This window comes from Gekko japonicus, unplaced genomic scaffold (assembly GCF_001447785.1).
Source record: "Gekko japonicus isolate JY-2015 unplaced genomic scaffold, Gekko_japonicus_V1.1 scaffold2761, whole genome shotgun sequence".
NCBI lineage: Eukaryota > Metazoa > Chordata > Lepidosauria > Squamata > Gekkonidae > Gekko > Gekko japonicus.
In genome coordinates, this window is record NW_015168738.1 from 95,683 (window position 1) to 123,657 (window position 27,975).

At 47.6% G+C, this 27,975-nt stretch overlaps 1 protein-coding gene across 1 annotated transcript in view; it reads left to right on the forward strand.

The window, feature by feature from the left end:
• Positions 1-205: 205 nt before the first annotated feature.
• Positions 206-27,975, forward strand: part of LOC107114177 (myotrophin-like) — a 31,370-nt gene continuing 3,600 nt past the window's right edge. Inside the window, exons 1-4 of the mRNA XM_015415616.1 lie at positions 206-354; positions 1,941-1,944; positions 11,050-11,163; positions 14,041-14,124. Of these exons, the coding sequence (XP_015271102.1) occupies positions 287-354; positions 1,941-1,944; positions 11,050-11,163; positions 14,041-14,124 (270 nt within the window). The 5' untranslated portion in view covers positions 206-286. The remainder of the gene's footprint in view (positions 355-1,940; positions 1,945-11,049; positions 11,164-14,040; positions 14,125-27,975) is intronic.

Consider the following 27,975-nt stretch of genomic DNA (forward strand, 5'->3'; position numbering starts at 1 on the left):
GTGCGCCACGTGGGAAACCCCCGACTCTTCAAACAATAACGTCGGCCGGGTGCGTTCCCTTTTCTCACGGTTGGGTTTTTTCTCCCCCCTTTGACGCGGATGCGCGCGCATCCGTCCGTCGCCCGTTAGGGGACGGTTGCGGCGGTTGGAGGGGCGGGTCCTCTGAGGCCCGCCTCCGGCGCGGCCCCGCCCCTTCCGCCGCCGCCCCGCCCCTCCCCGCGCGCTCTCTCTCTCGCTCGCTCTCTCTCCCCGCTCGGCTGCGCCCGCTGTCAGGGCGGCGGCCGCGATGTCGGACAAGGAGTTCATGTGGGCCCTCAAGAACGGCGACCTGGACGAGGTGAAGGACTATATTTTATATTTAAGGTATATCTAAGGTACATGAATGTATGCTGTTAGCCGACCTGAGCCTTCCGAAAGGCAGGGACTGCGGAGGATATAAATGCAAATAGAAATAAATACATTAAAAAAAAAATAGCTGGTCGTTGTAGAGGGGCTGAAGGTGGGGGGGGCGGGGGGAGAGGAGAGAAGGCGGAGGCCAGGAGTACAAAAGCGTGTGGGCCGATTAGGGTTGCCAGCAGAGTCGGGAGGGAAAGGGAGGGCGAATGGAGGATTATGCTAGCTTGCAATGCAAAAAAACCGTTCCGCTCCCCTTTAACACACGGTGGACCCTCTCTGAAAGGCGCAGGGTCGCCCCCCCCCCCCGCTGACGTAGCTAGTGGCCACCTCTGCCCCAAAGGAGCATAAGAACAAAAGAGAGAGACAGTGTTGGATCAGGCCAGTGGCCCCCTCCAGTCCAACACTCTGTGTCACACAGTGGCCAGAAATACCAGGTGCCATCAGGAGGTCCAGCAGTGGGGCCAGGACTCTAGAAGCCCTCCCAGTGTTGCCCCCCCCCCCAAACACCAAGAATACAGAGCATCACCTAAGAACATAAGAGAAGCCAATGCTGGATCAGGCCGATGGCCCATCCAGTCCAACACTCTGTGTCACACAGGGGCCAGAAATACCAGGTGCCAAAAGGAGGTCCAGCAGTGGGGCCAGGACACTAGAAGCCCTCCCACTGTTGCCCCCCCCCCAACCACCAAGAAGACAGAGCATCCTTTGCCCCAGCCTATGAGTACCAGGGTGTCTGTTGTGGGGAGGGGAAGGGAAAGGAGTTTGTAAGCCGCTCTGAGACTCCAAGTGAAGGGTAGGGTATAAATCCAATCTCTTCTTCTTCTTACATAAGAACATAAGAGACGCCAATGTTGGATCAGGCCAAAGGCCCATCTAGTCCATCACTCTGTCACACAGTGGCCAAAAACACCAGGTGCCATCAGGAGGTCCACCAGTGGGGCCAGGACATTAGAAGCCCTCCCACTGTTGGCCCCCTCAAGCACCAAGAAGACAGAGCATCACTTGCCCCAGAGTCCCTATCTATACCTTGTGGCTAAGAGCCACCGATGGACCTCTGCTCCATATGCTTGTCCAATTCCGTCTTGAAGCCGCCCATGCTTGTGGCCACTGCCACCTTCTGTGGAAGTGAATTCCACCTGTTAATCACTCTTTGGGTGAAGAAGAACTTCCTTTTATCCGTTCTAACCCGACTGCTCAGCAATTTCATGGAGTGCCCACAAGTTACACAAACATTGACAGGATTATTAAAAAGTCTGAAATCATACAGAATGTCTAATGGAGCAGGCTCTGCCTATAAGAACATAAGAGAGGCCAATGCTGGATCAGGCCAATGGTCCCTCCAGGCCAACACTCTGTGTCACACAGGGGCCCAAAACACCAGGTGCCATCAGGAGGTCCAGCAGTGGGGCCAGGACACCAGAAGCCCTCCCACTGTTGCCTTTGTAATTATAGGTTCATGTCTTAGAGACCAACAAGATTCCCCTAGTTCAGTGGTTCCCAACCTGTGGGTCGCGACCACTTTGGGGGTCGAACGACCCTTTCACAGGAGTTGCCTAAGACCATCGGAAAACACAAATTTTCAATGGTCTTATGATAGCAATGAAAATAATTTTATGGTTGGGAGTCACCACAACATGAGGAACTGTATTAAAGGGTCACGGCATTAGGTTGAGAACCACTGCCCTATAGTTGGTCTCTTAAGGTGCTGCTGGGGTCGAATCTAGCTGTTCTACTAAAGAACACCACAGCCATCCTCTGAAACGTGGGTGTGGACTTCCGTTAGGGAAAACTATCGATCCCTCCCATGGGGAGGGTGGGGTAAAAATCTAATCAATAACCAAATAAATATGAATAAAACTGGTTTTATAAAAGCCTTCATTTCTTCTTATCCCTGAGCCTTTACGCTTTGGTATGCACATTTTTTCCCCTTAACGTAAACCATTTTGTTCTCTCTGTTGGCTCTCTGCACTGTCTTCTGAAACTGTCTTTGTATTTGCAGGTAGGCTTGCTTAAGCCTGAGCCCACTGTGCTCAGTGGGGATTACTTGTGAGTAATTGTGCACAGGATTGGGCTGGGGGGGGGGAGAAATTCCAGGGTGGTTGCTGTATCCCATTGCAGTTCTGTGCAGGTTTGCTCAGAAGCAAGCGTGAGTCAGAATTACACATACTCCCAAGTAAGTGTGTAGGCATGTACTGTTAGCCTGTTCCAGTAAACCCTATATGGAGTCTCATGGCTCCTTAAAAGGCTGAAAGATTGATTGAGATGATTTCTTTTGTGTGGTTTGTTACATACAAGAAGCATATCTTATATTTGCAGATGTATATGAGAGAGTGAATGTGGGGTGGGGGCCATTTTGCTAGGGGCAGCTTGGCTTGTGAAGAGTGTGGAAAACTTCTCCCGTCTCTCTGAGACAGCTATAATGTATAGTGGTTTATAAACTAATGCATGCTGTATAGGAAATAAAGAGCGCGAATTGTTTTCCGCCTCAGTGCTGTAAATGTAGGTCATCCATAATAAACTCAATTAGCAACAGGTTCAGGACAGCCAAAAGGAAGTTCTCTGTCATGTGTTGCTGCCGTAAACTGTGACAGCTTCCAGGTTAGAAGATTTTTGAAAGGCATGAGATTTGTGGAGGTGGAAAGTGTTATGTGGACTAAATAGAGCATTCATATTTACAGTTGGTATGCACCTAGGTGCCAGGTTCCCTGAAGAACGAAATGTCCTGTCCCTTTAACAGAGCCTCAACGGGGTTGTTATTTACTAGGTGATCTTATTTACCTCCTTGTCATGAAATGGTTCCACTGTCAGTTTCCACACATTAAGCCTGGAGAAAAAATGCCCTGTCCTGTTTCGTCTCCTCATTTGGTCTTTATTTCCCCCGGGGGCTTTAAAATATAGTTCAGTGATCTGTCTGCCTTCTCTCTGCATCTTTGAAGTATGCTCCTGAATTTATTAACATGCTTGATGTGAGAGAATATTGCAGTTACGTATTGTTATGGAAAAGGCATTATGCTCGAGGGTGTTTCCTTCAGGACTCGGCCCTAGTGCTTGCAGACAGACTTCTGAGAGAGGCCCTGGTGAAGTCTTGGTGCAAAGCGAGCAGTTAATTATTCCAGAGGCAAATTCTAAAGGGGCAGCCATGTCACTCGGCTAAGGCAAAGCTGAAAGGGGCATTTTGTGCCCCCTTAAAGTTTAACAGGCCAATCCTAATCAGGCACAAACCTCCAAAGGAAGTTTAGAAAACTTATTGAGGGCCAAAAGTTAAAAACATAAGTAAGTGTGCAAAAGAGTGTTTATTACAAAGACATATAAAAACCTAGTAGGGGCCCAAATGAAGCCTCATAAAATGTACAACGTTACAAATACACACAAAAGAGAATAGTGTATGACCTGACGCGTTTCGGCTCACAAGAGCCTTCCTCAGAGAAGCGGCAGGAAGGCAAGGGACAAGTGGCAGAGCACTACACTGATCACCCCGGTGCTCCTTATTGCGATTCAGAATCAGACTCTCACTTCAACGTCTCCTTCCATAATTGGAGGGAACTGTGTGCTGACCAATGCTCCCGCTAAGCTGTAGAGTCTTGTGACCAAAAATTCTACATTGTGAGCTACTGGCATTAAAGTTGTGAGCTTGCAGTTTGGCTAATGCATAAATCAGTTTGCTCTGGAGCCCTCCTTCCCGAGCTAAGACAAAAGTGTCTGAGCCGGAGGCTAAAAAAACGTGAGCTAACTCACACTCACCCAGCTTGGAGAGAACACTGGTGCTGACCATCTGTTGCAACAGTGTCATGAAGATGTTGACACTGTCAAAACTGGTGGCGGAGTTAGGTAGACTCTGGGTCTAACTGCATTGTGTAGAAAACAGCGCTCCACTAGCTGGATTTTAAAAAAAAAATCATCCCCTTAGTTGTGCTGTCCGTGCATTCCCATTGTTCTTGCGTATCATGTCTGCCGTTCTTTGTGACCCGTGCGCCCTGGCGCTAGAGCTGCATCGCAACGGACCCTATCAATTTCCAGGTCTCAGTAAGGCCTCATAATATCTGTGTCCTTCTGATCAGCTTTCCATAGAAGGTGATTGTTGCAACTCTCCATAATCCTTCCCTCCTCATAACGCTTTTCTTCCCAGTAGTTTTCCAAGCCCTGTCCTTTTTTCCTTCCCTCTCTCTGGCTCTCCAGGACCGTTGTTTACAGGCTTTGTGCTTGCCAGCACATCCACTGGCTACTGTTCTGGCATCTGCGACTGTGTGGGGTAGGCGTGTGGGAGTGCAGAGTCTCTGCGCATTGAAATGCCCTTTATGAAGGCTGAATTCCAGTTAAGAGAACATGGCCATTAATTTTCCTTCGTTCTGCGTAACTTGGGAGTGCTGTCGGTGCTGGATTAAGGTGGGGATTGTTCCATTATGCTGTGATAAATAGGAACTCTCAGTCTGGGGCAAGTGATGCTCTGTATTCTTGGTGCTGGGGGGGGGCAACAGTGGGAGGGCTCCTAGTGTCCTGGCCTCCCTGCTGGACCTCCTGGTGGCCCCTAGAATTTTTGGCCGCTGTGTGACAGAGTGTAGGGCTGGATGGGCCATTGGCCTGATCCAACATGGTTTCTCTTATGTTCTTATAGAAGGAACATTCTGTCATGGGCTGGAATGCAGGCACAGCGAGCGAGGGATAGTCCAAGTCCACACCAAAGTCAAAGCCGAGGGGTAGCGAGACAGGAACCGAGTAACAGAGTCCAGAGCACAAACCGAGAGCATAGTCGGCAAAGCCGAGGTCGAAGAGCCGAGAGATCAGAGCACGGGTCAGGAACTGGAACACGGGCAAGGTGGGTGCGGAAGTGTTCGTCAAGCCGACTAGTTGATGGCACAAAGAACTAGCATGGAATGGGGAACTAAATACCCCTCAAGGCTGCTGTCAATTAGCGTTCAGCGCGTGGATCCTGGAACTCAGGGCTGAGGGACTGCCTGCCGTGCACCCCTTTGCTGGGATGCTAAGTCCTGATGAAGCCGGCTCCACAGACGTGCCACCTGCGGAGGGCGCGCCTCCCTTCGCTGGGATGCTAAATCCTGATGGAGCCGGCTCCACAGACGTGCCACCTGCCTTCCATGCATCATTCCTCCTCAGCTGTTGCTGGGACAGGCGGTAAGGATGCACCGACGGGCTCATCAGGAACAGGCATAGGTTCTGCCGAGGCTGGGAGCTCATCCTCAGCAACATTCATGTCACATTCTGTCTGGGGCAGTGATGCTCTATAGTGGGTTCCGCCGAGGCCGGGAGCTCACCCTCAGCAGCACTCATGACACATTCTGTCTGGGGCAGTGATGCTCTGTATTCTTGGTGCTTGGGGGGGCAACAGTGGGAGGGCTTCTAGTGTCCTGGCCTCCCTGCTGGACCTTCTGGTGGCCCCTGGTATTTTTGGCCACTGAGTGACAGAGTGTTGGACTGGATGGGCCACTGGCCTGATCCAACATTGGCTTCTCTTATGTTTTTATGAACACTTCAACACTGAAATTCCTGTGTGATGGTTGGGATGAGTTTTGGGACTCTGCCTGGCCAAGCACGTGTCCCTCAGTCTCTGTGTGAATGGCGATACTGGCTAGTGGAAGACCGGCAGCAGCCCAGTCCACTGTTCACAGAGTCACATTCACTAGCATCACTCTTTAAAAGCTTCCATAAGGCAGTATACCCAGCTCCAGTCGTGTTTTCTTTTCCTCAGGAAAGTGACCCCTTAGCCTCTGCTCTGCCTAATTGTACGACAGAAATATGTTCCTAAGTCTGCTTGTCCGGTTTGTTCAGGTAGCCGGGATTGACGTGTTGAGGGATCGTCTTTCTGTTTTCGTCCTTTCCGATGGACTTTAAACATCCTAACTCCCTCACCCCTCAAGTCTTTAAGAATCCCAATCCCCCAAATGTTTAAACCTTTCTCTGGAAGAAAAGTTACACTTCCTGTTATCGTGGAAACATTTTCTGGTTTCACAACAGGGCTCTGAAATTCAGCATACCATATACTTGTAGTGATGAAGAAGAAGAGAAGAGATTGGATTTATACCCCGCCGTTCACTCAGAGTCTCAGAGCGGCTTACAAACTCCTTTCCCTTCCCCTCCCCACAGCAGGCACCCTGTGAGGTAGGTGGGGCTGAGAGAGCTCTGACAGAAACGGCTCTTTTTCGAGAACACCTCTTGACAGAACTATGGCTTGCCCAAGGTCATCCAGCCAGGTGCAAGTGGAGGAGTGGGGAATCAAACCCAGTTCTCCCAGGTTAGAGTCCGCGCACTTAACCACTACACCAAACTGGCTGTGTGGTGGTTCTTCGGTGCCACAGTATTCTGAGTTGCTGACTTCAGGAAGCTTGTTGCTTTTACCTACAACATTTACCCCCTAAGTAAATTCAGCCAACTCAGAACCTCTGTCTCTTTTTGAGAATCAGCAGTTGGACCTACATCTGACAATAGCACTACAGATGATTAGAATTTCAACAGCCAATCCACATACAAAAGAACCTCCTCAGGAAACAGAAACCTCCTCAGGAAACAATCCATATAACAAAAGAACCTCCTCACAAAAGCTCCTCCATTAGCATGTTCATAGCCTGGGGAACTCCTACACGATAAAGACTCAGCCCCGCCCCACCTTCTGGAGTAGATATAAATTACCTGCCTACCATTTTTCTTCTCACCTTGACACACACAGAGAGTACTCAATCTTTCTGTGTTATACCTCTGAGGATGCCAGTCACAGCTACTGGCAAAATGTCGTTCTACAATGCCAAGACCACGGCCACACAACCTGGGAAATCTACAACAGCATTCTAACACATTGGGGTACTCCCTCCCAGGAATGTGGTTGGTCTTTCTGTCTCCAAGGGGGTGGGGGTGCTCAACTTCCTAAATTCAGTGCATACTATTGTAAGTTAGCCAGTAGTGATCCTGACAAGAAGAAGAACTTGGGTGGGTCCAGAATGTCCTCCTTGCCCTCAAACAGAAGTCCTAAGTTCCACTCCTGATTAAGGGGCGGAGGACATTCTGACACACATTTCAGATGTTACCAAGTCAAATTTGCAGTGGTGCTAACCTCCGACAGAGGTTTGAAGGGAGGACGGGAGAGAGTCTGTAGAGTGCCGTGCAGGCACCAAGGCAGAAAACGGTGGATAACCAGAGGATGCTTGAAAGAAGCCCTGTTCAAGAATCTCTTGGCTCTAAGGCTTTTCTTGAGTGAGAAATCTCGAGCTGGTGGTAGGACTGGTACTAATGCTGCCATGTGCCACCTGATGAAGTCAAGAAACAGTTTAACAAAGCCAGACTGATACCTAGAGAAAACCTGTTGCAAGACAAGGCCTCAAAGAGACAATAACAAACACCACTAGTGGTCACATACAGCTCTCAACTCAAAACAGTTCAATGCATCATCAGTGACTTACAACCACTCTTTCACAAGTACTGTGGGGCAAACCTTTTCTAGCACAGAGATGCTCCCCCCCCCCAATCTCAAACAACTCCTCAGCCACAATAATACAACATCTACTTTAAGCATGGAAACTGGTACCTGAGCTTGCAACCAACCCATGTGCCAACTTTGCTGCCACATACACCCAGACAACACAATCACTGGACCTAACAACATCCAACTGCACCATCTCAGACTCATTCACTTTCTTATCTTCTAACACTGTATATGCCTTTAAATACCAAAAATGCCCTTGAGTTCTCTACATAGGGCAAACGGGACAAAACTTGTGTCAAAGGATAAATGGACACAAATCTGTCAACAAGAATCACAAGGCTGAGAAACCTGTAGGAGAACACTTCAGCCTTCCAGGAGATTCAGTGGGTGACCTCAGAGTAGCTGTTTTATTGCAAAGGAATTTCAGAAACCGACTGGAATGGGAAATTGCTGAATTAGAAGTTATTACATCACTTAGGATAATAGAACCACCAGGGCTTAACAGAGATATTGGCTTCTTATCTCACTACACACACTAAGTCACCCTGTTCTTATACCCAGAAATTAAACTTTGTTAGTCTTTTTTTAATTAAAAAAGGATTTTATTAATTTTCGAAAAGAAAAGGGAAAGCAAAAAACACACATAAACTTTGTTAGTCTTATAGAGGCCACTGGACTCCAACTTGGTTCTCACATGTGTTGTTAACTCCTTTATTATTTGTATGCCAACTTGCTGCTATTTACATATCGTACTATATGTGTTATTCCAATCTTAGCTATATTTATCGCTCAGTTACTTATGCATCTTGACTCTAATCAGCTATTCCTGGCAACTACCCCCCACCAGCATGTAATATTTGAGGAAATCTGTTTCAGTGTATGTGAAGAGGCGTGCACACACTGAGTCTCTGTTCTCCCATGTACAGAGTTGAGCTTGGTTTGTCTGGGGGTACTGCTGGACTCTAGCTTCATTCTCACCTTTTTTTGTTAACTCTTTTATTTATGTGCTAATTTGCTGCTATCCATTGATTTTACTGGGCAAACCCGATCCAATTTCAGCTTTGCATATGCATCTTGGCTCTGAGTGGCCCCTCCTAACGGCTACCCCTCCACCCTCTTTTTCCCTGTAAGTAACCCTTGAGCAGATTTTATTCCATTTGTCTGAAAAAGTGTATTTTGCATATAGCTTACACTTTGAATAAAGCTTTGTTGGTTTTGAAGGTGCCACTGGACTCGAACTTTGTTCTGCTGCTTCAGAACCAACATGGCGACCCCCCCCTGAATTTCTAAACCCGTAAGTGTATGATGATTTTTTTTAGCTACACCCTTCCCACTTCCTGGCCACTGTGCTTACCTTCAGGTTAAGGACACAGTAGAATAGTGTCTTACATTAATTTCTTTTTCCACTACATTCTCTTGTCATCCCTGGGTGTTTATGCACACTATCATTTTGGTGCCAAAAGGCATTCTCCAGTGTCCTCCTTTTCTGTAGAATGATGACATGTGGCTCCCCCCCACACACACACTTGCTGCTTCTGGGCTCTCTGACATGTGACTTTGCAGGGTGTTGGGTGTTGTTAGCAGATGACATTTTGCTTAGGTGCAAGTGCTTATTTCATTTTTGCTCTCGGGTTTTATTTAGAACCCTTAGAGCTCTTTGTGGAGATTGCTGCTTTGCCCTTGGAAAGGAATTAATGTACCATATTGTTCTGCTGTGTGACTTTTTTTAAAGGGTTTTACCTTTAAACACTCTCTGTGTATATAAACTTGGTAGTTTTCTGCTGTCACCAGGAATTAAAAATTCTAATACTCTCTCTTTTGGTCGTATGACTTAGGGTCTGGGCACTTCAGAGGACTATGTGGCCCTGAGGAAGTACTGTGCTGGTGTCTGGGATAAGTTTAAACAAAAAATTGAGCCAGTTTGGTATAGTGGTTAAGTGCGCGGACTCTGATCTGGGAGAACCAGGTTTGATTCTCCACTCCTCCACTTGCACCAGCTGGATGACCTTGGGCAAGCCATAGTTCTGGCACAGCTGTTCTTGAAAAAGAGCAGTTTCTGTCAGAGCTTTCTCAGCCCCACCTACCTCACAGGGTGTCTGTTGTGGGAAGGGGAAGGGAAAGGTGATTGTAAGCCGCTCTGAGTGGGGTATAAATCCAATGTCTTCTCTAGTTCTTCTTAATAAAGAACAAAATAGGTTTCTGGTTAATTTGAACAGTTGCTGAAGAGGGGAACTTGTAAATATAAATGGCAAAGCTTGGTCCCACAAACAGTCTCTCAAACTCCACTCTGACAGGCTTATACACTCATATATATATATATAGCGCCACACAGGCTAGTCTCTTTGTCTTATTCACACTGAATAGAATCAACTGTCTTAGTCATACAGACTAAACTGTTGGTCTTATTCACACAGAATTAGACTCAGAATTCCATAGTCACACAGACTATATTCTCTCTTCAAGCTTTACACACAGAATCCTTCATTACTCTCAGTCACACAAACTCTCTTCAGAACTCTTCCATACTTGTCTCTCCCATATCACAGAATTTCCTCCTAGACAGACACACACAGATTCCTCTCAGACACCCCTCCTCCCACACTCTCAGTCATCAGCCAATCACAATACACTTGTGTGGAATTTCTGTCCACACACAATCACTCTTCTCATATTACTGCAGTCAAACTAAACATTTAAAGGAACACACACACCAAAACATGGAATCATTACATGCTGTGTCCTTAACGTAAAGCTGAACACCATGGGTTAGAGGTGGGAAGAGTGTAGCTAAAAATAACTAAAAAGTCAATAACTAAAAATGTAAACCATCGAATGAGCGTTTCTGGAATGTTTAGTTCATAAATAACTATTTTAGTGGAAAAAGCGAAACCTTCTTTGCTACGCTGGTAGCCATGACAAAGGTATTCAGTGGACTAGTGATATGATCTAAAGAGGACTAAAGAGCAGCCAGGAAAGGTGTGGGTGGTTGAAAGGGAGGGAGGAAAACAAAATTGTATTGTGGCTGACACTTTGAAGACTGTGCTTCTTGGGTAAAAAAAAATGTCTTCCTGATTCTTGAACCCAGATGTGGCTTTGCCAACTTGCCCCTGTTGCTGTGAGATCTCAGAAACAAACACAGAATGCAAGCGTTGGGACTGCTGGTATCTGGCTTGAATAATGACTTGCCCTTTTGATCCTTGTTTTACTGTTTCTTCCTGTTAAAGGGTGAAGATGTGAACCGGACTCTGGAAGGTGGGCGGAAACCTCTTCACTACGCGGCGGATTGCGGACAGCTGGAGATCCTGGAGTTCCTTCTACTGAAGGGAGCGGATGTTAATGTACGTTGACTGAAATCAGTCGGACCTGGAGAAAAACTCTTATGTGGATGACTAACTGGGGACAGGGTATTCTAGAGATTGGTCTTGTGTGGTAGAGGCTCCACTGCCTTGGATCTTCTCATTCGTCCCGAGTTTTACAGGCATTTGTGTCATTTCAAAACTTGGTATACTCAAGGAGAGGGTGGAATGAGTGTATACGCAGTGAGCAACAACGGTCTTTGAAGCCCCTTGGTGGTTTTAAGAGCAGCTCAGTCTCCAGCCTTTCGTAACTGGCTTAGTCCTCTTGGTGACTGAAAAGAACTTATTGGGTTAATCTGGGTGACTCCAGTTAGTTTGATTCAACAGCACATCAAACAAAGCTGCGTGAACGCCTGTTCCTCCTCTCCTTCTGTGGTGTTGCAGAGTAGATGCATTGCCACAGTGGCTCGTATCAGACCAAGAACAGAATAAGTCGATCTGCTTCATCATTAGGATGTCAGTGTGTAAATAAATGGGTCCCGTATTCTTGAGGTACTGTTTGTAGGATATCAGCAGCTTGCATGCAGCCCCATATTTTAAGCCTTTAGGGCAATTTCAGGGTTTTTTTTTTCTTTTTTAAATCCCTGGAGGAATATGTTTTATTTTGCAAAACTACAAAATCTCTGATCATCTTATTCTTCGCTTCAAAAGGCCACTTTCCAAGTCCTTCTGCCTTTACTTCGGCTTTCTGTCTCTGAAATCGTATACCACTCTGGCAGGTCCTGCACCTTTTCTGCCGCAGAGTCCTCTTCCGTTCCCGAGGTAACAGAGTCACTAGACTTCGTTTCTTCCTCTTTGGACTCTTCCTCTTCCCCCAGCTGTCGTCTCAAAAATTCTTTAGCTTTAAAAGTGGAGTCTATCTTCTCTCTTCTATTGTTGATTTTAAAGATGACACCTTCCGGAACAGCCCATCTGTACGATATCCCATTTGTTTGAAGAAAAGAAATTAGATCCTTGTAGTTTTTTCTCTTTTGTCTGATTTCAAATGGAATGTCCTTTAACATTTTGATGATTACATTTCCCATTTTCAGTGGAGTTGCTGAGGTTGCTTTTAAAATGGTGTCCCTAGTTTGTCTTCTTACAAACTTGACCACTATTTCTCCAAGTAGACTATTTTTTTTAATGTTGTTGGAGTATGCCCTATAGGCTACTTCCATTTCGTTTACAAGTTCATCCGCTGTTAAGCCTACTACTGGAGCGATAAGTTCACTGAGCACCTTCTTCAAATCTTCTCGATCTGTTTCAGGAACCCCCTGAAACCTGAGAGCCATGTTAGCTTTTTCCATCTGTAGCTGTAAAACTCGGTTCTCTTGGCAATTCTGCCTCGTTTCCAACTCTCCCATCCTTTTCTTCAACTTCTTGCTTGTGGTGTCTATTTCTTTCATTTACTTGTTTGCCTGCTCCACTTTTTTCTCTGTTTTCTTCAGCTGGAGCTGCTGCGGAGTAAAATTTTTGTTCATCACAGTCAATTGCTGGTTAATACCATTGAGTTGTTCAACCACCAGCTTAAGCATATCCACCAGGAGTTTGATGACATCTGTTCCCTCTTCCGGTCTCAGGCTCTGCCCGCCCAGCTTCGTCTTAAACTTTCTCTGCTGGGCCGCCATCTTTCCCGTTTTGTTTACAGTTTCTACCGCTCCCTCAAAACTTGGAAAACTCGCCAAACGACTTTGCGATTCAGATAAGTCTCTCAAAACACTTTTGGTTTAGTTCCTCCCCTCACCCCCTTCGTGTCCGTTTACCGCTCTCGCAAAAGAGGCGTCCCTCTTTGCAATCTCTGTTTTCGATCGTGGGGGGGGGAATCACTTTTCAAACTACTACGTTCATTGTCGGCCAATTTATCTGACCGTGCTAAATTTCACGCCGTTCCGCTCGATCTCCAGCGCTTGTCCCGGTCAGTCCAGCTTGTGCCCAAGGGCCACTCAGTGACTGGTCCTTCGGGGCGGAGGGGAGCCTTAATTTTCCGGCATTACGCCATCGAAGAGGCTACCCCTCAAAAGCCCCCTGGCCTGGAGCCTATCGCAAAGGCTCTGCGGGGGTGTCACCCCACCAGGCCGCTGGTGTGCGATTCACCCTCCTCTGTTGTGAGGAGAGCATCCGCCATCACTGTTCCGTCGACCGGAAGTCACGGCAATATCAGTTTTCAGTGTGCGGTAGGCGGTGTGATTTCCACAAGTTCCCTTTCACTGCAAATCCTCACTTTGTCCCCATGACTGTTTCTGAAGGTGGATTCTTTGTAAGGGTAAAGGTTTCCCTTGCTCGAAAGCCAGTTGAATCTGATTCTAGGGAGTGGTGCTCATCTCCGTTCCCAAGCCGAAGAGCCAGCGCTGTCTAAAGATGTTTCCATGGTCATGTGGCCGGCATGACTAGACTCCAAGGCACACGGAACGCTGTTACCTTCCCACCAAAGTGGTACCTATTTGTCTACTTGCAATTTCTTGCTTTCGGACTGCTAGGTTAGCAGGACCTGGGGCCACAAGACGGGAGCTCACTCCATCACGCGGCACTCGGGTCTCGAACTACAGACCTTCCGGTCTGCATCTCGGCGTCTTAACCTCTGAGCCACCGTGGCCCCTTTGCCCCCCCCCAAAAAAAAGAAGAACAGAGTTTCTGGAAGTTCAATGAGCTTCAGCAGCTGGAAGGAGGAATTAGTGGGAATTTCTGTCCACTCTACAAAAACCTTAAAACTTCAGAATGTGTACTCAGATACAGGGCACTGTTTTATTTGGATTAAGTTCTTCCATGCCAACTCATCATAACCATCATGACATTAGTAGCGCATTATTAAAGCAGTCTGCTACTCTTGGTGGATGTCTGAACAGTTTTCATCAAGTGCAACCCTCCCCCCTTTTTTTACAGGCTCCAGACAAACACAGTATCACTCCACTCCTTTCAGCAGTCTACGAAGACCACATGGCTTGTGTGAAGCTACTTCTGTCAAAGGTGAGACTTGGAGGGCTGTTCAGTAGTAGGGGTTTGACATGACCATTTTAAGACCTATTTCAAACAGTGAGGACATACTGGTGATTGTTTTGGAGAGCAGGAGTGTGTGGTGGTGGGTTTGGAATAAGGGATACTTGCTAAGAAGACAGCGTTGGTGACAGTAGACATGGGACAACATAACGAATAAGCATGCCAGTTTGAGTGACAGCCTCTGTTTTAGGGAAGCCAGAAGCAATAGCTTTATGAATCCAGAAGACAGTTCACTGTCGTTGGTGCTGAATGGCTTCATCTAGAGCCCATTGAATCAGGTGCAGCTGCTTTCAATTGTGTGGGGTTTGTCTCTGTATTTGGCTGACACCCTGCCCCCCCCCCTTCAGTGCACACAGCAGGGGCTCAGCTTGGCATGAAGAACATCCCAGATGCAATCTCTGGTACATCCCTAAGAGTAGCTGAGATGGATCAGACCTACAGTCCATCTAGTCTAGCTTCCAGTATCGTGCCCAGGTGCCCCCAGAGCCCAAAGCAGCAGTTTCGGTAGACAGGCCATCCATTTTTAGCTCCATTGTAGCTGCTGGAACCGCACGTGCCCATAAATCCCAAGATGATGAAGCTGCTAAAAGAGCTCCTGGTAAGGTTCTGTGCCCCAACTATGATAGGGCCATCACAGACAACTGTGCCAAAGCTTTCATTTGAGAGCCAGTTTGGTGTCGTGGTTAAGTGCGCGGACTCTGGGCCAACCGGGCTTGATTCCCCACTCCACCACTTGCAGCTGCTGGATGACCTTGGGAAAGCTATCGTTCTGCACAGCTGTTCTTGAAAAAGAGCAGTTTCTGTCAGAGCGCTCTCAGCCCCACCTACCTCACAGGGTGTCTGTCATGGGGAGGGGAAGGGGAAGGAGTTTGTAAGCCACTCTGAGACTCCCTTGGGTAGTGAAGGGTGGGGTGCATTTGCTTGATGCCAGACGTTTCCCTTCTGAAAGCTGTTGTTTGAATCTCCCAATGAATTAGTGTTAAACGGCTCCATTAGATTTGGCAACCCTGTATATGTTGTGTGTTTGGAAAGCATTGTGTACCCAGGCGCTGCACTTCTTGCACCTTTTCCCATTGCCCTTTTGAACCGGCTAGTGCCGGGAGGATTGTAGTTTTGCTTAGGGTTAGTGATTGAATTCGAAAGGGAAGCATTTCATCTGCTGCTTGCCAAAATGACAGTGTGGCAGGCTGTATTTTTAAGAGGCTTTAAAGTGCTGTGCCTACACCTAAAGGACCGTTAAGGGTTAATTATTCAAAGAGCCTTGAGTGACAGGTTGCTCCAGGCAATCTGATTGGTTGGCATCAGCTGAGCAAAAAAAGTCTTGTGAGTGCTGTATGCTGAGGAAATTCTGTCAGATTCCTGCCTTAACTGAGAAGAGACATGCACTGAGACCGTCTGAGTCTAGCCCTGACAGAAAAAGGGTTTTGTGTTGACAGAGTCAGATTTCAGCTGTGACTGAATGCAGTCTGAATTCAGCATAAGCTTAGAGCAGTTTGAACATAGAGAATTGGGGGAGGTTTTGCAAGGAGGTTTGGGTAGTCGACGAAGACTCCCATTCAGGCCAAAGGAAAGGGGATAGAACTTCTAGGGAGAGAAGATGATTCCCTGTCCAGTCAAATAGGGAGAGATCTCTGAGGAGTCCAGATCCCTGGTTTGGTGTGATTAGAAACTGCCTGTAGAGACCTTAAAAGTCAGTGAACAACTCAAGAAGAGTACTGGTGTTGCAAGAGAAGGGTTTTAGGTACTGGGCAGAGGATACCAGCCTTCTGGGCACCAAAAAGTCTCAGCAGTTATACAAGTAAAGTGTGCTGGAGTGTTTGGGGAAACACAAGAACGAAAGCCTCTCAGTACAAAGATTTAAAGAAACTGTGAACAATTTAAGAACCTCTCATTAGCCTGATACATAAGAACAAAACTCTGTACTTGCCACTGGTTTTACCTCAGTACTTTCAACCGCTCATTTCACCTGACTTTCCCCCTTGATGTTAAATAAAGCCTTTTGTTATTTTTGATTTTTAAAAGCATCTCGAGTGCCATTTTCAGGGTTTTTCAGTTAAGGGGCGATCCTGTCCCTTCCCTCAGGTTCCTGGGCTGAGCAAATAGCCAAAATATATCTTACTGACAGGGTGGGGCAGCCAAAGTTTCTTCAGGGGAGAAGAAACCATGTTGTCGGGGCTGCTCAGTCAAAGAGGAGACAGAAAAACGGAAAATCTAGGCACTGAGGGAGGGAAGTGGGCAAAGGTTTTGTCAGGCTCCTTCGGAACCTGACAGGTTTGTCATAGACAACAATGAACAGAATTCTAACTAAAAAAATACTGCATTCTGTAAGATTCCTGTCTCTTCAGAACACTTCACAAAGCTTATTTTCCTGCTAAATTTCCCTGACTGTAGATCTACTCCAGTCTAAATTGAGGAAATTTCTACCTTTAAGCCCTAAACCTCTTGCCACCGGGATACCAAGAAGACCACCTGCTCTTATACTTGATCTACCGGCCCTTCAGGTCACCGTTGGGGGTCCTGCTTCACGTCCCCTCATCGTTTGGGTCAACGGTAGGGACAGGGCCCTTTTAGGTGTGGCGCTCCAGGTGTGAAAATCCTTCTCCCAGGTATTTGCGTATAATGGAAGAAGAAGAAGAGATTGGATTTATACCCCGCCCTTCACTACCCAAAGGTTACCTCTGCAGTGAATGCAAGCAGCAGATATTTCACTGCGAAGCAGTTTAGCATTTTCAGTATTTTGTACAGCGACAAGTGGGTGTGAAGGGAATTCTATGCAAGTCTGGTTTTTCTGATGTGGCCAGAATGTCATGTGTAGGCGGAGAGGCCAGGGTTGTTTGAATTCCACCGTTTGCCTTCAGAGAGCTAGCAGTGGGTTTTGAGAGAGATCCTTGCCAAAATGGACCCAAGAGCCTAGGTGTAACATTTATGTTCCTCTTCTGCTTTGGTCCCCTAAGAGAACCAAAGCGTCTTACAGAAATGTCCAAAATGAAGCAAGTGCGTGGAAGCAAAACAGACAACAAGCCAAGCAAGCATACCCTGGGCAGGTCTTGCCTACCTGGCTGTTGTTGGCCGCAGGCTGTGTGCCCTGGGCTAAAAGTCAAGGGCCAGATGCCCCTGGCTGTGCCCAGACTTCTAGTTTGCACATCCAGTTTGGCCCAGTCTGGAAAACCTCAAGAGACTGAGCTGTGGATTTAAATCTGTATTGGGTTTCAGTGGCTGGCAGGGATAGGCTTGGTTTGAATCCGCAGTTTATCTAGCGGCAGCTACAAAATACCCTGAATCCAAGCGTGCTTGAAGTGAGCAAGCGTTTCCATCCTGTCTAAAGACAGAGCGAAACTTTGACGTCACTGCACCTGTCCCTCAGTGGGCGGTTCGGACTGTGGATGTCCTGAAATCCTGGTTCCAAACTTAACCGTGAAACATAGACGAGAATGACTTTCAGGTGCAAAATGGTTTGGGGTAAAGGGTGACGATGTCGTCATGAATTACGGCACTTTCGTAAGATGAGGAATGAGGAAGAGAGTTCTTCCCGGGCAAAAGTGCCGCTGGGGTGTTCCGCTGGGCCTTGCCTGCCGCGTGACAGCAGCTCTTTGCCTCTCTCTACAAAGGCCCAGCAGGAGAGAGTCGAACTCCATCGCACTGGTGTCTCCGTAGGACTGTTTTTTCGAGGCACAGTCTTTCCCCCTCTCTAGCAAGACTGGACGTCTGCTAGGAAAAGGGAGAAGAACGTGGTCTGAAATGCGGCCTGGGCACTTTGCTGATTTTCTTAGGGTTTCTGGAAATTTTTTGAAATGGCAGCACTGTTGTGTGCTTCCTCATTTTGTGAAGGCAGTGAAAACCCGGGGCTGTTACACCTTCCCTTCAAATCAAGGCAGTCAAGCAGATTCAGCAGAGCTGCAATAATGAAGGCTTCTGAAATTAGTCCACATCGTACCCCAGTCTTTAATGATTGGGTGCCATGTTAATCCTTGACAGGTTCCACAGAGAACCCACCAAAGAATCGTGTGTGCGCCACTGCCCAAGACGTTCTAGTTGAGAACCAGCCAGACTGGGAAAACAGCACTCTTGTAAGGCGTCCGATTGGATATCCCTCACCTCCACCTGATAACACGTGCTGGCACAAAGAGATGGCTCCGGACCCCTTGGTGCTAGAGGATCCTCGCTTTGCCCTTTGTGATGGAGACTGAAATGTCTTAATCCGTAAGCCGAAATGGCTCTCGATCTCGGAGGCGAATGTCATTCTTCCCAAGAAATCCAAAGCACTCTGTGCTCTAGCTGCATCCCCACCTGCATGCCCCTTCGGAATGAGATTTGATTCACTCTTTTAGTGTTGCATTTAGAAACAAAAAGAATTCGGTACCACAGACTCGGTGGTCACAGGGTGGGCCGCAGTTCCTGCCCAGGAAAGGCGAGTGGTTTAGACAGGTCTCTTCACCAGCACTTTGCAAGGTAGCTTTCTTGGGGACATTCACTTATAAGGCTTTGTGTTATGCTAAGGTTTGATTGCTTTGGAGTTGCCGGTAGAAACAGCACCTGGATGCTCTTACTCAAAGATGTGGGCAAAATTTGGGCCACCTCAACTTTCCCAATAAGAGTTGCTCTGGCTTCACGTCAAGATCTGTGATAGCCTCCAAGATCAGGGTTTCTGTGCACATTTATAGTACTGAGCGTACCTTTTCCCATGTTTAAAGCTTTTACTCTCCATGAAAAATCCAGCAGTTGATTCCCTGTTCCCAAAAGAGAGAATATTACCTAGTAATCGCAACTCCAGTTGGGCTGCATTTCTCTCTCACAGCCACGGATCCCACTGATAAGATTCGAGCAAAGGAGCCGCTGTGAGGGGAACAACGAGTTGTTTAATGAAAAGTCTTAAAAATCGAGCCCTGCAATCGCTCTCTGCCGCCGGCGCTGGACTGCAGTGGAGCAAGCTGGATGTGTTTGGTCTTTGTAAGCCTGTTTCTGTCTTAATCTTTCTGTGCCACAGGAAAGGTATGGATGAAGCAGCTGGACAGTACAGAGAATTGTCAGATGGTTTGATGCAACTCTAAAACCCTGGCTTGGATCATTGGATTCTGTAGCCTACTTGAAAGGTCTCCACACCCGGAATTACAGGAAGCCATTCTGATTGATTTAACGTGGGGGAAATTCTAAGGCCGCCTCACAGCCGGCTGTTTTCATCGGTAGTCCTCCTGGTACAATCGTGGGCCGCTTGGATCGTCTCGCCAGCATCTTGGCCCCGGCACTTCACGCTTGGTGATTTTCATTGTCATGTGGACATCTTCACCTTCCACGTCTTCATTTCAGAAAGCGTAGATGAGTTCCGGTGACGTCCCACTGCTTTCATCTTCCCAGCACATGGCCGGCCTAATTGCAGTAGGCTTCCCTGCCCATTAAAGTGAAATATCCTTGGTTATGCCCTTGATTTTTGACCTAAACATTACAAAGTTTAGTTCACTTTGGATTCATCCACTCAGGGTGTGAATAGCATGTGATCTCCACTTACAGGAAGGAAGATGGGGGTGCTGGCTGCTCATACGGACCCCTTAGCTGTCGGAAACTCTTGATGCAAATACCTCTTCCAGAGGAGACTTTGCAGTGGGCGATGGAAACTAATAGTCCAAATACCAAACCTCTGACAACCAACAATATTGTCATTTCCTTTCATATTCCAGTCTGAACGAACGTCTTGTGGTCTCAAAGCTCACTTTGCTCCCCTTTGTACAGGCATTGCTTTCCTAACTTAGTTTACATTCTTCTGCAAATAGTAAATGAGTGGATAGAAGAAGCTGGCAAGAGTGGAATGTCCTCAGCGGAGCCGTCGCCACGTCGCATGCAAAAACCCCACGCGGAAAAGTCTTCTGTTTGATAAATGGAGAAACGGTCATATCTACACCGAATGCTGGAAGCCGAACCGCGCTTTGTGCATTTTGATATTCGATCTTTTTCCAGGACGGTAACTGTTTTTCCACAGTTGGGTTTAATCATGGTTCATACACATCTGACTGGTAAATGATGCTTTGTTTCAGTTTGTGTTGCAAGAACGAATGGAATAAACTTGAACTGTGTTCTAGAGAAGAGTGAAGCTTTGTTGTTTTTTCCGAGTGTTCCTGCAACCGTCAGCAGTAATCCCCTTAAAGCTTTGCATCTGGCATTGTTCAGGAACTCAGAGCTTTGGTAAAAATGCAGATAGTCAACCACAGTTGTATTACGATGGCCCTTTGGTAGTCCAAACTCAAGGTTTTGCCCCGTCTCTGAGAAAAACGCTTGAGTGAACAGTGTACACTACTGTAGCATGCAGAACAAATTGCATAACATTTATTCTGCAAGTTTTTTGTATTTTGGATTTTTTTTGTTCCAAAACTAGAATTCAGCTTTTGGAGGGGAGATACACCATTTGGATTGGCTGGGTGCAGGATTGTACATGTGCTGGTTTACTGTGAAGACAGAGAGGCCTGCCTTAGTGAAGAGGCTGTGTAGAAAGAAAATAGAGTTAATAAAATCTTTAAAACTTAATAGATACGTGTAGCTTTTTATAAACTGGAGCTCACTGTTCCACATGGCTGATGCTATATATTTTTTAAAAAGGTCAGATGCTCACAAAATGCAGGAGGTGTAGTCAGAAAGATGTCCAGCAGCCTTTTGCATCATCTGCCCCTTTAACCTAAAAATTTTAGGTGTGATGCTACAAGAGTGACAGAGATTACTGTTGGGATGCACTGGTTCCTTCTGAATGACTTATCACAATCTGTTATCCAGGGCTCTTTTTGTAGAAAAAGCCCAGCAGGAACTCATTAGCATAATAGGCCACACCCAACAACAGAAACACATTAGCACATTAGGCCACACCCCTGACAGTGCAACTCATTAGCATATTAGGCCACACCCCCATGGCTTGCCTGGGTGCCCTGCAGCTGTGGGGAGCCCGGACAAGGCCCCCCCCCCGGTCCACCTGCCTCGGAGTCGCCGGGGTGTGTGTCTCACTCTCCAGGCCTTCCCTCTGTAGCCAGGCACGCAGAGGTTTTGGCTGTAGTGGGCGTGGCCGACTCTGAAGCCAGCCAGAACTCCGTTCCTGTGCGTTCCTGCCCGAAAATAGCCCAGGTTATACTATGAAAAAGCAAGGCAACCCTGTAGTCATTTCAGAGCAACCAGTGTACTGCAATAGCCATTTCTGGTATTCTTCTCAGAACATCCCTTTTCGTCTCTACTCACTCTTTCCCCAGCCTTTAATTTTGTATTGAATATCCAGCCTAAGGAAGAATTTTGCGAAACTCCCATCCTGTCTGCTAATCTGTGATGTTCCTGTTGGTCCTAATAAGCTTGGATCTTGTGCATTTTCAGTAATGGAAGGACGTGTGATTTCTGCCTATTCCCCCTTCCCACTTCAGACTCTCTCCGTTCAGAGCTCTCTCAGCCCCACCTGCCTCACAGGGTGTCTGTTGTGGGGAGGGGGAGGGAAAGGAGTTTGTAAGCCGCTCTGAGACTCCCTTGGGTAGTGAAGGGCGGGGTATAAATCCAATCTCTTCTTCTTTTACCTCACAGGCTGTCTGTTGTGGGGAGGGGAAGGGAAAGGAGTTTGTAAGCCCCTCTGAGACTCCCTTGGGTAGTGAAGGGCGGGGTATAAATCCAATCTCTTCTTCTTTTACCTCACAGGCTGTCTGTTGTGGGGAGGGGAAGGGAAAGGAGTTTGTAAGCCCCTCTGAGACTCCCTTGGGTAGTGAAGGGCGGGGTATAAATCCAATCTCTTCTTCTTCTTCTTTATATCCCTCCTCCTCCTCCTCCTACATCTTCACCTACTCTACTATTTTTCCTCCCACTCCGATTCTGAACTCCTGCCTTGTGCCTCTACGGCAAGAACACCTCCTCGTCCCTGTCAGCCCAAGTACCAGGAGAACTTTCTGACCGAGGCAACAGCCATTTTTTTTCAAATCTAAACAGCAGAGAAGCACAGGAGTAAATTAAAAACTGAAACCTGTGCAAAAATAACTAAAAACATTCAACAGACAATATAATTATACAAACTGATACAACTGGTGTAGTTGATCAAAATATAATGTATACTATGCAAATTAGCAGCTCAAAAATACAAAACAACGGAACACATGGTCCAAATACATAAATAACATTCAGAAATAGTCCCAAGTCAAATTTCTCAAACAGTGAAAAGTCCAAACGTCAATATTTATAATTCCCCTTTGCAAAACTCGTCTCGCCTTGCTTCCTCAAATATGGAACACCAAAACCGCCTTATAGCAAAGAAACGGCTGAGAAACTAGTAAATATAAAACAGTAATAACACGAATCCACAAATAAAAGATGCTTTGTATGATTCTACAATATTGTAATTGGCAAGCATAGCTTTTATTTGTGGATTTGGACCATGTGTTCCGTCACTTTGTGCTTTTGAGTTACTGATTTGCGTAGTATACATTATATTTTTGATCAACAACACCACTTATGTAACTTCATATTGTTTTATTTGTTGAACGTTTTTCATGATTTTTGCACAGGTTTCTTTTTTTTGTTTAATTCTTTTTAAATCTGGCAGGCTTTAAGAAGAGGAGGAGGAGGAGATTGGATTTATACCCCGCCCTTCGCTACCCAAGGGAGTCTCAGAGCGGCTCACAAACTCCTTTCCCTTCCCCTCCCCACAACAGACACCCTGTGAGGTAGGTGGGGCTGAGAGAGCTCTTGACAGAAACTGCTCTTTTTCAAGGACAGGTATTACAGAACTACGGCTTGCCCAAGGTCATCCAGCCAGGTGCAAGTGGAGGAGTGGGGAATCAAACCCGGTTCTCCCAGATTCGAGTCCACGCGATTAACCCCTACACCAAACTGGCTCTCAGTGTGTGTCCTAAGAGTGTGTCCTTTCAGCCACTCGTATAAGGGAGGGTTGCAAGGGCAGTGATGGTTTTCTCTCCAAGGAAGAGTTAGAAGCACTGACTGGCTGACATCAGGGGTCATTTCATAGAAAAAGAGGTGCAGGAGCGCATTAGCATAACTCATTTGCATATGCCACACCCCCTGACATCACCGGAAGTGTGTCAGAAGCAACTCCCACTGCTCAGGCTCCACTGGACTGTTTTGGATTGCTAGCTATTGGGGGGGGGGGGAGAACGTGCAGATCTGTCCTCACAGATAAAACTTGGTCTTAAAGGCTCCACTGGACTGTTTTGGATTGCTAACTATTGTGTGGGGGGGAAACGTGCAGATCTGCCCTCATAGAGGAGCTTGTACCTAAAGGCGGGCCGGGGGGGGGAGGGCTCTGCAACTTACCTGGCTGCTTCTTGCTCCTCGTGGCCCAACTGAGGGTTGCTGGGAGCAGGGGGCGTGGCTTGTTGCATGTGCCCGCCCCCTGGGGTCCTTATTGCTGGAGCTCCGCTCCTGTGCGCTCCCGCAGGAAATGACCCCTGGCTGCCATTCCAATCACCCAGATGGAGGCTGTGGTCTCCCCATGTTTAATATTTGCTTTATTAAATTTCTAGCCCACCCTCCCCAGCATGGCAAGGCTCAGGGTGATACGAAGCCACAATATAACAATATAAGAAATATGATAAATTACAAGGAAACAATCAGCAATATCAATAAATTATTAAAATCCAGCTATAAAATCATTTCATTTCATTGGTGGCTCCAGTACAGCTGTTTCTGAGGCCGCTCCATATACGTGGATCACGGATGGTTAAACCAGTGTTGCAGGAGGTGACCGGATGAGAAGATATCATAGAAAATGACACACCGGAAACGCGTCGGGGAGGCCAATACTGGTAGGACTCCACCGCCTCATCCATAGGCCTGGCGAAACATCTCTGTTTTACAGGCCCCCTGAAACTAATAAGTCCTGCAGAGCCTGGATCTCACCCAGGAGAGTGTTCCACCGGGCCAGTACCAGGGCTGAAAATGCCCTGGCTCCGGTTGAGGCTCCTTTGGGCTGGGGACCATCAGCAGATGTTGATCCATTGAGCACAACATACCGAGAGAGAAGGTCCTGAAAATCTCTCCAGTCGATGCAGTGGGAACAATCGGAACCAACGTTTGGAGGCGCCGGCAATTAACACAGAGCCAGGGCCCATTCTGATGACAGCTGATCACGTTGATTTGTGAGTCGAGCACCAGAAGCCGGGCCTTCTGTTCTTTCCTCTGATTTTCTTGCCCTCATTAGACAAACTGTGCATGAGGAAATTGAGAGGTTCTGCCACGGGGGAAACCCTAGAACAGACATGGTCCGATCCAGTACCTTCCCCTCCCCTTCCCAGCATGACAGGGTGACTCAGAAAGATTGTCTTCCTCTAAAAGAGGGCTTCACTGGCCCAATAAGCAGCTCAAAAGGCGTCTTCTGATAGGAAAAGAAGGAGAGAGAGTTCACATTGGGAACCAGACACCTCTTCGGATAGCGATCCAGAGGAAGAGGAGGGGGAGTTTCTTTCTGATTAGAAAGATCATAAGATAGAGTGTGCTAGCTAGCAGGGTCAGAGTATCAGGTACCAGAAGCCAGGCAAGGCAGAGTTGGTGGTTGAATGTCTATTATACATGTTGCTTCCACACCTAACAGCCGCTTTTGGCTGGTTTTTATAGCCACATGCCTAAAGGTCATGCTTGCAGCCAGCTGCTCAGGAATAATCCTGCAACTACTCATCTTTGTTATCAGCAAACAGTTGACGTCAGGCCAGGAGGCATGCACTTTGCCGTCTCTCCTGTAGCACTGTTCTTAGCCTCTGTTTGCAGCGCTCTAAGGGTGTGGGTGATACTGGAGGGCTGGAAATGACCAATAGTTTCACCTGCTGCATCCGGGGTGGAGGGCCCCATTCCAGCTGTTGGCTGTGAATCCTGACAACCCTGCAGCTCATTTTCCTGCTTGCCAGCTTCTGCTAACTCGAAACTGGCTACACAGGGCTCCTCCTCTTCTCCCTCCCCCAAAATACTAGACATCTGATCCAGCAGGGCTCTTCTTATGTTCTCATGAAGGCCTTGGCCTCCATGCCCTGTTGTTGGCCCTCTAGAGGAACTGGTTGGCCACTGTGTGAGACAGGATGCTGGACTAGATGGACCCTTGGTCTGATCCAGCAAGGGCCTTTTTGTGTTCTTGGTTTGAGGATCCAGTTCGTCCTCCCCCACAACGTCTTCTTAGCATGCTGTTCTACAACTAGAAAGCCTAATGTACCAGCCCTGGGGAAGTTAAGCACAGCTGTGTCTGTTCACAGCCTGGCTGGGAGCTCTCTGGAGAATGCCCTGCAAGGTGCCTACTCCTGCACTGACGTAAGGACGACTAGATGACCACCAACGTTCCTTCTCTCTGTTTCCAACCCAGCATTGACCAAAGAATTGCTTTCTTAGGAGCTTGGTCAGTAACAGATGAAGTGGAATCAAACTCAGTTTTACAGAAAGGCACGCAGGGGTACTAGTGTGTGTGTGAGAGGTTTCGGGGGGGGAGGGATTTATACCCCAGCCTTCACTCAGAGTCTCAGAGCAGCTTACAAACTCCTTTCCCTTCCTCTCCCCACAACAGACACCCTGTGAGGTAGGTGGGGCTGAGAGAGCTATGATAGAAACTGCTCTTTCAAGTACAGCTCTGACAGAACTATGGCTTGCCCAAGGTCATCCAGCAGCTGCAAGTGGAGGAGTGGGGACATTATGCACTGCTGGGTCAGAACAACTTCCCCTGTATAGTCGGGAAGCTTAAATACCAGCCAATTACACTCACTTTGTGTCCACCAGCTGAGGACACGTAGCCAATTGGCTGTCAATCCATTCACTATTTGCACACAGTTCAACCCTATAGTGCAATGGGCAGTGTGCTGTGATCCTTATCACTCACCCAGCACATATTGGGGAGCCAGATGGCAGTCCAACATTCCCCCTCTCCCCAGATTGGGGTCCATGGTATCTGCTCAGCTTACAGAAGGTGTGAAATACTTTAAACCAGTTTCCTGAGGGGTGACGGGCTGATCAGAAACAAAACCCCAAATTGCCAAGGTGTGAATCCTCACAGCCCCAAGGTAACACTACCACCAGCCCCTTAACTTACAAGCAGAGACCAAGGACCAAGTCTCCAACCACCTTATATCTCCAATGAGGTCAACCCTGCGAGGTAGGACAGTTGCAAGATGAGTTCCAGAAAAAAAAACACCAGTTACTCTGGAAGCTTCAGCCAATAAGAGCTAAAGTACTGCATGCAAATTGAGGACCCCCAAACCCGTCACAAAATATAATGAATAGTCGTCAAAGAGATTTGGAGGAATGCACAATACAAAGTGGGGGCCGGCAAGAAACTTTGCTTCCTCCTCCTCTCACACTCTTTCTCCCTCCCGCCTCACCTTTTCCTACTTTCTCTTCCATGCCTGTCATTTCCTCTCTCCCCCCAACCACATCCTGTTTTCTCTTTCACTTTCTGGCCTCCATCACCCTCCCGGCCTCCCTTATGCTTTCTTCCCCCCCACACAGCCCCAGTGGAGGCAGCGGCTCTCCGGGAATCACAATGGATTTCCCTACTACAGATTCATTCCCCTTATGGTTGCCATCTCCAGGTCAGGAAATTCCTGGAGGTTTGGGGGTGGAGCCTTGGGAGGGTGAGGGTCAGGGAGGGAAGCAACCTCAGCAGAATATAAAGCCATCAACTTCACCCTCCAAAGCAGCCATTTTTTTTTCAAGGGAACTGATCTCTGTCATCAGGAGAGTGGTTGTAATTTTGGGGGGGGGTTCTCCAGCCCCCACTTGGAGGTTGGCAACCCTAGATTCCTTGGAGGAAAAGACTGTTTTGGAGGGTGGAGTCTAGGGCATTAGACCCTTCTGAAGTCCCATCCCCCCCGTCCCCACCTGCAAATCTCTAGGAATTTTCTAACCTCGAGTTGGCAACCCTCTCTTCTTTCCACCCAACAGCCAAGCTTCCGTTATCGGCCCTTCTGTCTTAAGCGTCCCTGTAATCAGAGGTCATTTCCTGCGGGAGTGCACAGGAGTGGAGCTCTGGCAGTAAGGAGCCCAAGGGGTGGGCACATGCAACAAGCCCCGCCCCCTGCTCCCAGCAGCCCTCAGTCGGGCCATGAGGAGCAAGAAGCAGCCAGTTAAGTTGCAGAGCCCCCCCCCCCGGCCCGCCTTCAGGTACAAGCTCTCCCTCCTCTGTGAGGGCAGATCTGCGCGTTTCCCTCCCCCCCCATAGCTAGCAATCCAAAACAGTCCAGTGGCACCTTTAAGACCAAGTTTTATTCAGGCACAAGCTCTCTCTCCCCTGCGAGGACAGATCCGCATGTCCCCCCCCCCAATAGCAATCCAAAACAGTCCAGTGGAGCCTGAGCAGTGGGTGTTGCCTTCTGACACACTCCCGGTGATGTCAAGGGGGCGTGGCCTATGCAAATAAATTATGCTAATGAGCTTCGCCACCTCTTTTTCTACGAAATGACCCCTGCCTGTAATGATTTCAAGTTATGTGTGTATGTTCCTTTAAATGGATCCAGTTGGTCAGCCATGTTGCTCTGAAGCAGTACAACAAATTTAGAGTCCAGCGGCACCTTTAAGACCAACAAAGGTTTATTCAAGGTATGAGTGTTCGTCAAATGCCTAGAATGGCAAAAAAGGTTCAGACCTATAGCGCGAGAATGAACAGCACATGAACATGCAACATGGTGGTGATCAAGGGATGCAAAGTGACACTAGATAAGTTAAGGTGATCGGGTCAACAGTTGTAAAGCAATAAATATGTCAGACTAGCAGAGAAATGTCTAAAGGTGCCTTTTCTGATTGTGGGAAGTGACTGGGCATCTTCATTCTCTCCTGGCAGGCGGGGAGGGCACTTAACGCTACACCCCCCTCCAAAAAACGTTGCTATGTCAG